At 44.1% G+C, this 15,108-nt stretch overlaps 1 protein-coding gene across 3 annotated transcripts; it reads left to right on the top strand.

Moving 5' to 3' along the window:
• Positions 1–40: 40 nt before the first annotated feature.
• Positions 41–12,617, top strand: STRA8 (stimulated by retinoic acid 8). Of its 3 annotated transcripts, none has more exons than XM_015859401.3 (8): positions 41–361; positions 2,022–2,097; positions 2,874–2,958; positions 3,326–3,478; positions 6,933–7,215; positions 8,313–8,389; positions 10,113–10,224; positions 12,309–12,617. In XM_015859401.3, exons 1-8 carry the CDS (start codon positions 170–172, stop codon positions 12,381–12,383), a joined length of 1,053 nt encoding a protein of 350 aa, XP_015714887.2. In that variant the 5' UTR covers positions 41–169; the 3' UTR covers positions 12,384–12,617. The 3 variants fall into 3 exon arrangements, with proteins under 3 accessions (XP_015714887.2, XP_015714881.2, XP_015714950.2); XM_015859395.3 differs by having other exon boundaries at positions 2,871–2,958; XM_015859464.3 differs by lacking the exon at positions 41–361 and having other exon boundaries at positions 1,981–2,097.
• Positions 12,618–15,108: the final 2,491 nt, after the last annotated feature.

Below are 15,108 nucleotides of genomic sequence, written 5' to 3'. Positions count from 1 at the left end.
AGGTGGGGTGCCACGGGCTGAGGTTAGCAGCAGATCAGAGTTTAGCCAGAGCCTACAGCCAGCATTCCCCAGGCAGACGCCATCTCTTCCCACTGTTAAATACACCGTAGCGCTCGTGCGTTTCCTTCGCTGTCCCCAGCACAAACCCCCCATTGCGTTACAGCCGCCGATGGAGGCAGCGGGTGGCTGCGCCGAGCTGTGTGCGAGAGCACGGCCCGCTGCCCGTCTGCAGCCGCAGGAGGTGGAGCCCCGAGCCGCACGCAGACGCCTGGCACAGGCCCAGCACCGCGCAGTGCTGGCGGGACTCTTCAGCAGCCTCCAGGAGACCGTGCTAGCCCAATCTGACAGCCCGGCCTCCAAGGTGCGGGGCCATCACCGACTTTCTTCTATCTGTCGCTGTCATAGAGGAAAGGACCTCAAAGGTCGCCTATTTTCACCCCCCAGCTTTGGGTGGAGCTGCCATCCCCCAGGTCAGGCAGCCCAGGGCCCCATCCAACCTGCTCTTGGGCATCTCCAGGTCATCGTGTCATAGATTAGTTTATCTATTGGGATCCCAAGATGTGCCAGCGTGTACATAACTTCAGTCTGTGCAGATTTCCTGGATCCCTTCCGCTTTGCAGCTGCCAGCTCATCATCATGAGCAACACTCTTAGTAGTCTCTGTGTCATGGGTTTACCATGTGGTTTGCCTGCACTGGAAAGGGATTGTTTGTAGGTTCTTCTTAGCCTATGATTTAATGACCTTGATTTCGCAGTGTTTTGGTAGGAAATTGGGAGGAGTAAATTTAGGGACGGAAAAAGAAGGAAGGCAGTAATTGATTCAGCTTATAAGGTGCATTCTGTATCCGGTACACTGAAAGAACAAGATGGGGAGGGAACCCTTCTGCCTGCTGGCCTCTAAATAAGAAATTATTTATTAAGAAAGAAGAAGAACTAAACACAAACAGTACTAAAAAGTTGGATAGTTTCCTGCTGAAAGTAGGGGAAAGACCATCAGGATTTTTCAGCTGTGCCACCAACTCATTTAGATCGGTCGCTTTCAGTTTTCTAGAGAGGGTAATGGCTTTACAGGACCATCCTTGTAAAGCTCCTTGAGATTCTAAACATGCAAAGTGCTACTGTCTGGGGCTGAGGCCCTCACCCTCCCCCCATGAAGTTCAAGGTAAGAGTTCGGTTTGCTGTATTCTGAAGGAGATGCAAGTTGAGCTGAAGTCTCCATGACCTCAGAACTAAGGCTAAACAGATACTTGCTTTGTCTTATCTGACTTGGTTGTCTTAATGTACCAACTCTTTGAACTACTCTTTGATAGTATCGTGTGCCCGAGACATGACTTTTGGAGGTGAGGTCCTAACTGCAAAACTTTACCCGTCATTCTAGTGCTTCGTGCCTTGCTAAATGGTCTGGTGTGAAAGCTCTGCATGGGAGACCTCCTGTCTGAGTTGCCTGGGTGGTCCCACTGATCCTATAAATCTAGAAGCAATTTTTAGATGGGTGTGTTGAAAGGTATTGGCCATATGTTCTTCGTTATGCTGCAATGAAGGAATGATCTACAGTGCTGAAGTTATTCCAGCTGACATCAGTGAAGCTGGAGTAGAGCAAAGCAAGGGCTTCTCCCAGCATATAAAGTCTTACATCTAAAGCTGGTAGACATCCAAGGGGGCGTGCTGCAGCATGGTGTTTCTGGGCATGCTCCAAGAAGATAATGATCCAAACAAGAACAGTTGCTAGTAAAAGATGTGACTTAAGTAGTAAATGGCTGTGTGAGTAGGCATTATGTACATGTAATGTATAACATCTTTATATCGCAGAATATTTGTCTTTATTTAACTTTGCTTCTTGTTCTTTCTCTTCTTTGTAAGGCTACAGATAGCTGGTGAAACATCACAGGTGTTTTCTCAGATGCATGGAGATAACTGAGGGTTAAAATGAAGGGAAACAATGAAGAAAGCAACTAAGTTTTGTTGAAACATGAATTCAGTCAGAGCAGAGAGCAATCAGTTCTGATTTCTTTTTGTGTTTAGTATCAGGTTTTGCATAAGGCTAAGAAATATATCCAGGAACTGGAGCAAACCTTGAGTTCTTTGCCGAAGATGAAAGGTACTGTATGCAAGTATTTGCTTCGGACAGTTTGTTAAGTAGAGGCAGATAGATGTGTGGCTGCTCCCATTAAGCATTAGACTTTAATGCTGCTTTATTTGTAGCACAGATGTCATCAACTCAGGAAGCACTGGCCCTCAGATCCACAGCCTTCCTGGCAGAGGAAGGACACAACTAATTTCTGCTTCCCCAAGCTGCAGGCAAGGTCCCTGCCTACCCCTGCCTTGGCTGCATGCATAGGCTGGAGGAACAGGTGTGCTCCTTCCAGCCACAGCACAGTATCAATCAGAGCTTTCACACACCCAGCACTTCACATCAAGCACAGCCAGAGCTGGAACTTCGGAACTGCAGACTTTGGTCTGAGTTAGGGAAAAAGGAGAGAGAATCTGTTGAGAGTTTCCTCACAAAAGTATAGCAAATGGAAGCCTCTAGTTTAGAATTTAGTCCCATAGGAACAGGTAAGAGATAGTTTGTTTTTGTTAGTTTTGCTTTCAGCTTGGCAGGTCATGGTCATGCACTCCATGCCTTCACCAGCACCTGCTGCTCTCTGGTGCTGCTCACTCACTCAAAGGAGGACATCTGAGATCTCAACAGTCAGAAGCTCACAGTAGTGGTAGTGATATTATAGGAGAGGCAGAGGTGTCGCATCTTGCATCACTTTTGCCTGTGGCTCCTGAAGGACCAGTTGTCAGGATTGTTCTGTTTGATTGGGACTGAGAATGAGAGGGAAGCCAAAGGCCTCACCAGTGTGATAGTTGTCTTTCTGCTGACAGCAGAGTCCTTCAGCCTGGAGGATGGGAACCCGTCCAGCCTGGAGGAAGTCAGGGAAGAATATATCAAGAGGTACTTCAGCAATCAAAGGTAAGGGCTTAAATCAATCACGGGAGGATGGCAATACTTTGCATTTGCTTCCCTCCCCGTGTCTTAGCTTCTTTGGTCATTGGTGCTGAATTTCCAAGCAAAGGCCTTTCATCATGAGGAAAAGATGAGGAAATTTCTTGTGGACCCCAGTAATCTCACACAGTGCATGAACACAGTGTTTGTATTTCCTTTGCCTCCTATGCAGCTCACCACAGACCTCTTATTTGCCTGCAGAGCAAAAGGACTGGGGAAAAGCTTGCTGGGGAGAATGGCCCTGGACCCTGGAGTGACCATGAGAAAGACATTATTAATCCACTTAAGAAGTTGCTCATGTGGCTTTTTTTTCCCCCCCATGTGTTCTTTTCAGCACTGCGTCGCCCTCAGAAGCTGTGAGTGAGAGCGATTCTGCTGTGTGGTATTTGATGCAAGAATGTGAAAAACAAACAATGGAAGAAGACGGAAAGCCAGGATTAATCCAGTACCCAGAAACTTCATCCCCAGATCTGGTGGAATTTGAACGGTAGGTGCACCCCAAGTTGTCTTCAGGTGGTTTTTTTTTTCACCTGTTTGCATTAACACTGCATCCAGACACCCAGCCTCTCAAAAGCCTTGTACAAGCAACTTTGGCCCTGCTGGTGATGAGGCTGGAGCTGTGGCTGGCACATGAATGGAATCCCAGCATGGTATCAGCCCCCAGCTCTCCCTCCGATTCTCAAGGAAGAGGGGGAAAAAAACCCATTTCAAGTGTGTCAGTCCTTGTGTGGACATGCTTTACCACTGTCCAGTGGCTTGTAGAGTGAGCTGCAACATGCCTGTAGTCCTTCAACACGCAAGTGGTTTTTAACCCAGATGGAATGGGAGTTTATTCAAGCAGCGTGACTGACCCAGGTGTTTGTCCTTGTGTGCTTGTGGTATCAGTACCACTATCAAGTTCTGTCTCCACACTGGGGCTAAGTTTGAGGAGCACAGGAATTGCTGCAGCAGACAAAACTTGCCAGTGGTGAGCTGTATGTGTTCCAGGGGAGCTACAGAACTGCAAGTAGGTAGATGTGGGCAGATATTTCCCCCCACAGGTGATGGTTGTCCAGCCTGGCATTGGTATGAGAAGTTGGGGCATTGCTGTCCTTTCCAGAGATGGATGTTTAGCTCCTGGCAGCTTGGAGTACTTGTTTCTTCCAGTCCTATGCTGCTCTAATCCTACAAACAAGGAAAAATAATGTAGTACTCAACCTGCAGAGGTCTGCAGAATAGCAGTGGTCTGGAAGACATCAGAAAATACTACTCAATATGACTGAAACATAGAGAGAGGGGAGGGGAACATAAATGCTTTTGAGTGTGCTACAGACAGAAGGTTCTGGTCTGTAAACCTCTTTGGGATCAGCCAAGTGCCTGACACGGGTGCTAAAAATCGGAGACCATTGCTTTCCTCTCAGTGGTTCGTGTATTTTAATCTGGGATTATAATGGTAAAATTTCTATTTTTTTCTTCACAGTTACTTGTATCTTAAAGCTGAGTGTTTATCACATACTTCCTCTTGCTCTCAGATGGTACTAGGATGTACTATAGGGGTCATGGATGGTAGTTATCCCAGAGTTAGTATGCATTGCAGGAGAAGCCACGGCTGTAGCTGCCATCCTCCAGAGCTTCATAGCCATAAGTAAAATCATAGACTATTTCTTTCTTTTCTTTTTCCTTCTTGTTTTCTTTTGCTTTGAACTGGTGTTGGTTGGTTGGTATAATTTTCCCCTGGATTATTGAGGTTTTCCATCAAAACGAGACCTCAGCTCTGCCAGCAGATGGCAGCAGCCTACTGCTACTGTGCCTGCTTTTGCTCCTCCGAGATTTGGAGATGATTATAGTAGAGGTATCATTTGCAAGACCTTGAAATGTGCTGACTGAGGATTTTTCTGGAGGAAGTAAGCCCTACTTCATCAAATACTGCACAATAGGACCATAAACACCCGTCTTTCCCTTTCTTCACTGATGAGGTGGACCATGGCCTTTGCAGCGCTGTGTGGACTCTTGGCATTTACCCTGCAGTTTTATTGCAGCCTGCAGTTGAACTGTAGCTAATTCTTCTTTCAGAATGATCAGTGGTAATGAGCATAGAACAGCAGGGAGTCTTCAGTAAACAACAGCTTCTCAGCGATAAGTCTAATCACGTTATTTGGGCAGCATCAGAAATGCATTGAGCTTCTACAGAGAGCTACAGTGATGGGACTGCGCAGCGCTGCAAATGTGCAAAATGTGGTCGGCTCCTTCCAGCTGGGAAGGAAATTGTTGACTCATGGTTTGTTCAAACTCAATTTCTTTAGCCAAGCAGTCTAATGATGATTCATATTCTGTTAGAGAATCCATTATCCTTCATTTGGAGCTGAGTGTTCAGAATTCTTGGTGAGTGCAATAGCTGACCTAACAGTGCTTGCCTGCCTCCCTCACAGTACTTTTGTTTCCAATAACGGCAGAAAAAGCACAGAAAAGGGAGGTTAAATATGTTTGTGTTTGCATGAAGGGTTATTTTAAAGCTTTCACTACTGGTTTACTATAACAAATAATAATTAAAAGATGGAATTCTTTTGGGTTAATTTCTCATGGAGCAGTTTGGTTAGCCAGGAAATGTGCTTCATTGGGCCATCTTCCAAGGAGGCATTCTGAGCCCAGTCAAACTGAGAAACAATGACTGCTCTTTATACTCTTCTTTTTCCCTCCTTTGAACACATGTTCTTTCATCTGAGGAACTCTAATCGTTTAATAAACATAAAATAACCTTCAGTGCTACTTTCTAAAGAAGACATTATCGTTCCTGGCTCACTGTGCCACACAGTACTAACAGAAGAGGCAAGTTCTTTCTGTGCTTGTGTCTTCAGCTTGAAATTGCAGGATTAATGTTGAACCGCTAGTTTCACTGCAGGCCTCACAGAAGTCAGTCTCGGGAATGCAGACCCTCAGATGTAAGAACCGAGTTCCCATATTCACACTAATCAGAGCTTTCAGGCCCATGGTACTGCCTTTCTATCTGCATGTGTAGTACCTAATACATCAGGGCGTGACCTTAGTCAAGAGTTTTTAGAGCACTGCAATGCCAGAAGTATAAAAAGTGACTTGCAGTGCAAGAGCCTCGGGATACAAGAGCAAGTATGCCAAATTTTGGCATAAACTTTAAGCCAGCGTGAGGTTTGCCTGTGTGATGAGTATGGCCTGCAGCAGCCTGGAGCTCCTATTCTGAGGCAGCCCTGCTGAGGCTGTATCCTGCCCTTTGCAGATGAAATCTTGGCAGAGCAGAGTTGCTAAACTTCTCTGGTGGTTTTGGGCAATGTTCAGTAATTGTATGAGGGAGAAGTCAGCAAAGTAGTTTTGAATCACAGCTACTCCCTCCTCCCCTGTTGATGGCTGCAATTATATCACAGTCTTTCTAGATATTAACTACAATTGTCCAGCATAGCTGCTTTATTAGAGAAGGCTATTAAGGTGTCAATTGAATTGTTTAGCAACAAGTGTTGCACAATAGTTACTTATCTGCAAAGATTAATCACAATTCCACAGTTCTGAGGTAATGCTAATTATATCCTTGGCTTATCTTTCAAATAGCAAGCAGTCCTTCCACCCCAGGGAAGTTTCCTCAGCCTGTGTTCTGAACTCAGGGTGGATCAGCACCTCTGTAGGAGGAGCACTCCAAGGCACTCCGTATCTCAGCTCAGTTATGTACAGTGTCTGTTACCATCCATAGTGCAGTGCTTTGCAGCGGTTCCTTACAGCTGTAGGTCTTCCAAAACCAACAAGAGAAACTGCATCTTTTTCAAGGGCGAATGTCGTATTCACTGCATACTTTGCATTAGCAACTCAGCACTGACCATGGCCTAAGCCAGGACCAAGTCAAACCTGTGGTAGTTCTACTGTCACAGGAGGCCTTGTCCCTTCATACTTATTGACAGTAGTTGGGTAGCTTGCTCTTGAGATGCTCCTTGTCCTTTCAGGTACCTGTATTTTTATAAGAACACAGTAGACCTACTGAGAGAGCATGGAATTGTTTCCGCTGAGGAGGTACCTCTTCCTGTGGTCTCCACGGCTATTTCACACCTCTGGCAAGAGCTTTCTGAAGAAAGGAGAGACAGCATCTTGCAGTACTGTAGCCAGAGAGATTTCCACCTGGGTCCTACGAATGCTTGCCAAGAGTCTGCGTGCACTGGTGGCGATGTGAGGGACAGTGGAGGTAACAGTGAGGAAGCCAGTGGTTCCTTGGTCTCCACACCAGAGGAAGTAAGTGCTCAGTAACACCTATCCTCTGCCCCTAAAGCTCCACTCCTCCAGATGCTAATTGGCTCTGCAGCTTTTAATTAGAGAACATACAGTAGTTTTAATTAAGCTTTCCCAAGACCTTTTGAATGGATCTGTACCCAGAAGAGATGCCCAGATTCCTAAGCCATGTGTGCTTTTGCCTGGTTGCTTTTTTTTTTTTTTCCTTTTTTAATTTGTTAGGGTTTTTTTTGTTTGTTTTTAATTCAGTAATCAGAGCACTTGGTAGCAAAGGTAAAGTATTTGTAGACCAGTTGCAACAATACAGGGCTGATGACTGCCTGTTTCATGCATTTCTGCAGAGCCAAGAACTCAGTGGCTGCATAGATGAGAGCATGCAAAAAAAGAGATTAAATAACAGCCAGCTCTCCATTAACTGTTCCTGATTAAGCACCGATTGCTTAAGCTTCCAGCTGTTCAGAGAAGTGTACAATTTTATTAGCTGCAATGGAAGGTCAGGGGTTCACTTTTAGCAGATAAGTAAATTGCACTGACAAGCTCTTTTTGAGTCACAGGACAATTAGCAGTTCAGACCACTGATCTGCTTAGGAAATGTGGTGGGGATGTTGCATGTACGGTACCTTCTGGAACAGAAGACGTGTGAAGAACATAATGGCGGAGTGGACTAATGAGATTATTGGTCTGTCACATGGAGAATCCAAACTCCTTTGTAAGACGAGTCATACACTGGAATCGGATTTATGGAGAATGGCTGGTACAGCTAAAGTCTCTAGCCATAAACAATGCAACGGCCAAAGTCAAGTCTGGAAAGCAGTGTTACAATCCATGTTTTTACTGATCTTTGGGAGATGTAAGTCTGATTCTTGGAGGCTGAAGCACGGGGAACGGACTAATCTTGCGTTCCGAGTTATGAAATAGTTTCTTCTCCTTATTCCTGTGTCAGCAAAACCCTGTAGATTTCTGCATAAGTAAACATAGGCTCTTAAATGGGAAGAAAAAAAATATTATACTCCTTAAGACTTCATTATTAAAACCTATGCCCTAGGTAAAACTCTTTAAATGGCTGGATATGCTGACATCCAAAGTGTTTTCTCTGACAGGTAATGTTTGAAGACGCGTTTGATGTTGCTGCTGGTTTCCTTGAAACAAATGAGACTCAGGGATTGTCTAGCCAGAGGTAAATTATAAACCCACCCTTTTGCTAGATAGAATAATTCAACACCTGTCAGTCAGCGCTCCCCAGCAAGTTTGATGTAGAGGAAGTCAGTATCTGAGCGTTCTCTTTTGTGCCTTTTAGTAGAAACTAAGTAGTAGCATACAGCAGTTGTGCTCATTGTAGTACTACCTCTTAAGGTGTACAAATGAAATAGGCATTTACAACAGAACCAGGAAGATTAGCTTACCAGGAGTACCCAGTCACTTTGAGATAAGTAGGCACTTTTAGTAAGTGATTCATCCTGGACAGTCTAGGAAGAGTCCTGGATTCTGGATAAATAGATAAACTCTTAAACTGAGACAGGGGAGGTTGACGTTAGATATTAGGAAGAAGTTTTTCACACAGAGGGTGGTGATGCACTGGAACATGTTGCCTGAGGAGGCTGTGGATGCCCCATCCTTGGAGGCATTCAAGGCCAGGCTGGATTTGGCTCTGGGCAGCCTGGTCTGGTGGCACATAGCAGGGGGGTTGGAACTGGATGATCATTGTGGTCCTATTCTACCCAGGCCATTCTATGATTCTGTGATTCTCTGCAGATCAGATTACAGTTACCTAAGAAAGAACATGTCAGATACAAAACAAGCACTGCCTTTGATTTTCTCAGTAGACCAAAGAAAGAAAAGTTTATAGTCTTCAAGAAGAAAATCACTTTCTGATTCATCTCTTAAATATTCTTGCTGCTTAGTCTTGGTTAGATTTTTTTTTCTCTTTCCAAATATTGTTTTAATTTTTTAATTTTTAATTTTTTTTTTGATCCAGCTGCTTATTTTTCCATATTTAGAGAGTTCTCTGATGTGAATCTTTTTTTTTTTTTTCCTTCACTGTAATTCCACACTGCACTTCCAGAACAGCATGAACAGAAGTAAGATTGTTCTGGCTGTTCATCAAAATATGTTTATATTATAAAGCTTAACAAAACATGTATCCGTTAAATTACATTTATTAGGTCATAACTGCTGTTTGCTTTTGAAACAGGGAAAAGCAAACTTTGTTAACACTCCAAATGTGTTGGCATCATCTATGCAGTCTGATTTAAGCCCCAAATTAGATTAATATTTCAATAGTCAGTATTTTTCATGGGCCCTTCTTTTTCCTGTCACCCTGTGCTTTATAGTTCAGGACAGGGGGGTGGTGCAGAACTTTGTAAGATCCCAAGGAGAGTATAGAGCTAATGTCTAGAGTGAGTATCTGACCTTAGTACCAAAGTTACCGATCACCTGAGTACAAATTTGCTATTAAACAGCTGATATGTGATTTTGTGACCACATTTTTATGGTGTTCTCTCAAAAACTTTACAAAAGAAGTCAAAGTTGTTTCTTGGAACAGCCCTATAAAATACAGTACCAAATGGCCATTTTTGCTCTCCATTATAATGGTTGCATATCTTTCCCTAGAACAGTGTTATCACAGCTGTAGTGTATTGGTGGATCTCTGTTGTGGTAGTGGTTTCTTACACAGCAGTTCTCAGCACTTGGATATATTTCCTGCACTTGTTAGACGGTATTTCTTCATTACGCCTCCACTCCTTCCTGTCTTTTTCACCTATTGTCTTTCTTATCAGATTTGTCATGGAAACAATTTTAGTCTTCTATAATTTGTAAGTAAAATGGGAAGGAGAGAAAGTAAGGAGGAGGAGGAAAAGAGGGAAGAGGAAATTAAATGTAATTTCTTGTTCCATTTTCAGTTCTTCATTTACAAGTGGCATTTCTGAAAATGCAGAGGATGACCACAGGCTCTATCTGCAGATCACTGACTTCCTAAAAAGCCTTTTCTTTGCTAATACGCAGTTCTGCCAGGTAAGCTTCGCCAAAGGGTTCCTTGCAAAAGGAGCAGTATATTTCTGTCACTGTCAGAAAGAGATTTCCCTTGTTTCAGATCATAGTGTCCAGAATCATTAAAACAAGAGCTGGGGGTTTATTGCTTCAGATGTCATTCTGCCGGTCAGTAGGATTGCCTCTGAAAGAGGCAAGGTTTGAGGTGCTGTTGTTGCTTAGAATATCACTCAAAATGGCAAATGACACAAAGGATTTTTAAGTTACTGTTTGCATGTGAGTTCCATGTGGAAACGCTTGAGTGATCTCATCTAAGCTGATGAAGCAGTGTCTGCTTCATCCATAACCCACCCTTGGCTTCTTGATTCTGAACTCAATGCTTTGTCTTGATGCCAGCTTCCCTACCTTAAGCCCCTGTTTGGCAAGCCTTGAGAGTAGGGTAATTATGCTCTTAAAAGAGAACAGCTGCTGTGCCGGGTCTTAACTTCAGCCCATTGGTGCAGATTCACTGAGCCAGAAATCATTGTGTTTGGAGTGTTAGTCCTCATGTTCTTGTCCTCTTGCCAAGAAGGTATCTGAGAGCTTGCGCATGGGTACGGGACCAAAAAGGAGAGATCACTCAGCAAGAACATGCTTATTTTGGCTCAGATTGTGCCTCTACAATGGCCGCTGTTTCTCTATATTCTACTATCACCTAGCTTCCATCCAGTCTTTGATATTTGAGCAGATCTTCCTTTAAAGAAAATAGAATATTTGTGATGAGTGATAATTGAGACAGCAATCAAACAGAACCCAAAACAACAACACAAAGAACCAGAAACTGGTGCTACACAGCTGTTTAAATCAATTACAAAATAATTTTTGCATGTCACTTGGTTCCTACAATCTCCTGGAGACCTTAACACTAAAGGAGGTGCTGGGAATGACAGCAGGCACGACAAAAAGGTATTAAACAGGAGCTACCAGAGCAGGAGCAAAAATATCTGGGGGTGACATGAGAGCACTTTGATCCTAAATGGTTTGGATTTGGTACACAGGATGATGGTCCATTACCTCTTAACACCAGAACTAGACAGCACCCAATGAAATGACAAACAGTAGAGTTGTAGATTACCAGAATTAACTCCCCAGGGATGAGTTGATTGACAGTTAATAAACATGAAGGTCCAGTTACAATTTCCAATTCAGAACATCCTCACAGCACAGTGTGCCAAAATGAAGGAGCATGTATTAGGGAGACAGAGCATACTGCATGCAAAATGCTTGAGCTTCTAGTTTAAACATCCACTCCTGGCCATTGTCAGAAACCAAGCACTGATTTACACAGCCATTTGGTCTGTGAATAACTGTGTTCTGCATAAAAGCAGGGCTCTGTTAGTGTTTATATAAATGACTATGAAATGAAGATGCCTAGGAAAGAAAGAATAACTTTATGTAAGGTACCGTGTTTCCAGTAGTGAATGTCTTCCCTGGCCAAGTGCTGCTTTTGCTCTCCTGCTTGATGCTGTATTGCTGCTGTGCGTGAGCCCAAGACACATATTTTTGGTTTTGAGAGCAGAAATTCAGCTCTACCTCTGAGCAAATAGCTTGGAGACAGTTATGGAAGTGCAGCTGAGTCTGTCTAGGAAACATTCTAGCCAGCTTGAGACACTAGCTCAGGCAGCAGCAGAGCTCAGTGTAGGCTACACAGCTTAACCAAGACACTGGGTTACTCATTGCGATGAAGATTCCTTGACTTGTCCTGGACAGGAGACCTTCTTGCTTACCTTGTGTGTGTGAATGAATCCCTGCACACCACTCTCTCAGTGCAGTACCGATGCTGGTATGTTTGCCCAAGAGTTTGAGCAGTGCTGGTGGCGTAATTATCCCAAGGGTTAAGTGGTGTTCTGATTCACTGTGTACACACATAGTAGACAAGGATATGGAGGCAAGCAGCAGGTACTGTACTTAAAGGCAGGGCTGCCAGTGTGTATTCTTCATTAGGCACCACAAACAGTTGGCTGAGAGGTGCTGGTTGCTGATTCAGATCAGAAGCAGGGCTCATGGCACTTTGAAATACAGTCAACTTGTGTGGTTTTTAACCTTATCTGGCTTTGGGATGGTTTCAGGAAGAAGATCTTCAGTTCGATTATGAGACTGTAATGCTGAGGTGCACGGAGACCTTTGATGATGAAGATTTATAGGTAGTATCCCTGTTTGCTAATGTTTTGCCAAGCATCACTGGATACAGCAGGCATGTGAAGAGGTTATGTGTCTTCCAGAGGAACACCTCTCCAATCAGAATGGGGAGACACTGTGTTGTGGTTTGTTATTGTTGACTTCCCTTTCCTCATCAGTGCTTCATAACTTATCAGTTGAGCAGTTTATACTTTTAAACGTTCCAGGTTTAAAATATTTATAAAACCTAAAGGAAGAAATATTTTTCTCTCTGCCTCTTTAATGTTTAACCTCATTTCACATATACACTTAAACACGTGCAGTTTGGTGGCCTTGCCTAATGTGAGCTGTGGAAGAGATGCAGAGAGGACATGGCAACCTACACACTCCAGACTGCTACCTGCAAAGCTCACAGTGTGCCTCCCAGCATCCTGGCACTGATTGCTTTCCTCTATAGCTATTTAACCTGGGCTGGAAACAACAGAGGAATTTCTTCACCTAGAGTCACATGAGGCTGTTCCATATCTATAAGAATAACTGTAGTGGCCACCCACTCCCAAATCACTCAGAGAGATACAAGTACAATCACAAACTGTGAATTATTTTTGTAAAGTGTGTAAAGCTGAAAGAGACCAAAGCCCCCCTGTGCCGTTCTGCTGCATCTTGTTCTTTGATGAGTAAGTAGTACTGCTCAGATGGTGTCTTGCAATTAAAAATGCTGTGAAGTTAAAACAGATCATTGACATTTCTGAGCTGTCATTAGGGGCTTTCTGCAGACTCGGACACAGACTGTGTTCTGGCAGCGGTTATATTCAGGTCTCCCTCCTCCTACTTCCCCTCTCATTTTAAAGTACCATGCATATATTCCTCTGGAAGGCCTGTGTTTTGAGACATGTGCTGGTTGAAACGTGTACACGTTGTTCAGGGGATCTGAAATCAAATCATTCTTTCATAGAGGAAAGAATACAAGAGACAAATGTGTAAATGTTTGCATGAAATGTCCTGTGTGCTCTCCCTTACCTTTCTGTAGTTTTATGGGAAAACATATTAGTTTTTCTTAGCGTGGAATCTACTTTTTTTACAGCTCAAAGTGTCTCTTTCACATCTTGCTGCCATCCCCAGTTCCATTTGCCATGTGACAATTGGGTCAGTTCAGTTTTGTTACAAAAAACAAGCCTTTCACTTTTCCACCTCAGTTACTGCATCAGTTGAGGTCATACTTGGCAAACCTGTAGGAGAGCCATGTGAGAAGGTAACGTTGAAGGATTAAAAACGTTTTTTTTAATAGCTCTCAATCCCAATGCTTTGAAGGCCAATCCAGGACACAACTAAGCAGCAGAAATATTGCATTTTCAATTGACTTGCAGCCTGTCATGTATCAGAGGAGGCAGTTCTAGGTAGTCACCATGGTACCTAGATGCATCCCCTTGATCATCACTTGGGAGAGCTTTTGGTGCTTCACCAGGAGAATTTTAGGCTTGAGCACAAACATGAATCAACAGGTGTGTTCAGGTAGTGTGAAGGTAAGAAATAACTTTCAAAAGGTAGCAAGTGCTGTGGGAGGCGTTTATGTCATTAAGGAGAGGATGCTGAACGCATTACTTTTGTTCTCTCCAGCTTGACCAGCAGGACTTGCTGCCTGCACTTTGGCAGTTCACTGTGTGCACCTCTAAGCTGCAAGCAGGATCACCCCACACTGCAGCAGGAGTAAACAGGAGCAAAGGGTAACACGGGTGGCAGGCAGCGTGCTGTTCTCAGGCAGTCCAGAACAGCCTCCAGGTGTTCAGTTTTGCACCTGAGGATGCCTTGATCTTTCACTTACCAAGGAACAAATAAACAGAAGCCACGTCCTGTGGTGCAAAGGCAAAGCTGTTTGCAAACCTCAAGTGGCCACTGCAGCCTCACCCCTGCCTACTTCATTTTAGAATTTAGAGATGTCCCTCTGAGTCAAAAAAACAAACAGGTATATAACAAACACACCAAAGGAAAAATATCAAAGGGCAGTTAATAGCCTGAGCTTGAAACAGGGACAGAAATAGCTTCTGAGAAATGCCTCGAGCCTCAGCAGCATCAGACACAGCAGTGCTGTGTATGCGGCTTGGACTTGGGCTGTGCTGCAATGAAGGACAGGCCCTACTCGTGCTCTGCCCCAGGGAGCTGGCAACCAAGCACAGGGGGAGGGCACAGACATGGCAGCAGGGTGGAAATGCAAGATGTGGTGGTGTTATCTCATTCATCAGCTGCCATCCTGTTGCCATTAAACCCTCCCTGTGACATATGCTGGGGCTGGCCAGCAGCAGCCTGACAGGGACAGGGTGATAGAGATTAACAGCTTGTTTTCACACATGCACTATGGCGTAAGTAAATCTGAGAGCAATGTGTAAGACTGGGGGTTTGTCAGATAGATCTCCTGGGAATACAGGCTGCCAGTAAGTGAGCTCAGAGGTGTGGACAACACTGGAGAATTAAGGCAGTATCAGAGCTGAGATGCACAGGATCTCTGTAAAATCCCACCTGGGCAGGAATCAGGCGTAGTTAAATATGCAAATCTAGGGTTAAGAAGAAACCATATCACAGCCTTCAGCTGTACAGTGCAGAGTACGGAGAAGATTGGGTCGGACTTTTCTGAGAGAGGAACAGTGTTGAGGCAACAGACACAAGTTAATGCATTGGGAATTCCAGTTAGACGTGAGGTAAGCTGTCACCACGAGAGTGGTCAAACACCAGAGCAGGTTGCCCAAAGCAGCTGTG

This window comes from Coturnix japonica, chromosome 1 (genome assembly GCF_054131305.1).
Source record: "Coturnix japonica strain WE chromosome 1, WE-NBRP24, whole genome shotgun sequence".
NCBI classification, from domain to species: domain Eukaryota; kingdom Metazoa; phylum Chordata; class Aves; order Galliformes; family Phasianidae; genus Coturnix; species Coturnix japonica.
Note: the sequence above shows the minus strand (reverse complement) of the source record. Positions and strands in the feature narration are given on the sequence as shown.

Coding starts and splice junctions, on each gene's coding strand:
- STRA8 (XM_015859395.3), top strand. CDS start 170: ATGGAGGCAGCGGGTGGCTGCGCCGAGCTGTGTGCGAGAGCACGGCCC. Junction 362..2,021: donor CTGACAGCCCGGCCTCCAAG/GTGCGGGGCCAT, acceptor TTTTGTGTTTAG/TATCAGGTTTTGCATAAGGC. Junction 8,390..10,112: donor CAGGGATTGTCTAGCCAGAG/GTAAATTATAAA, acceptor TTCCATTTTCAG/TTCTTCATTTACAAGTGGCA.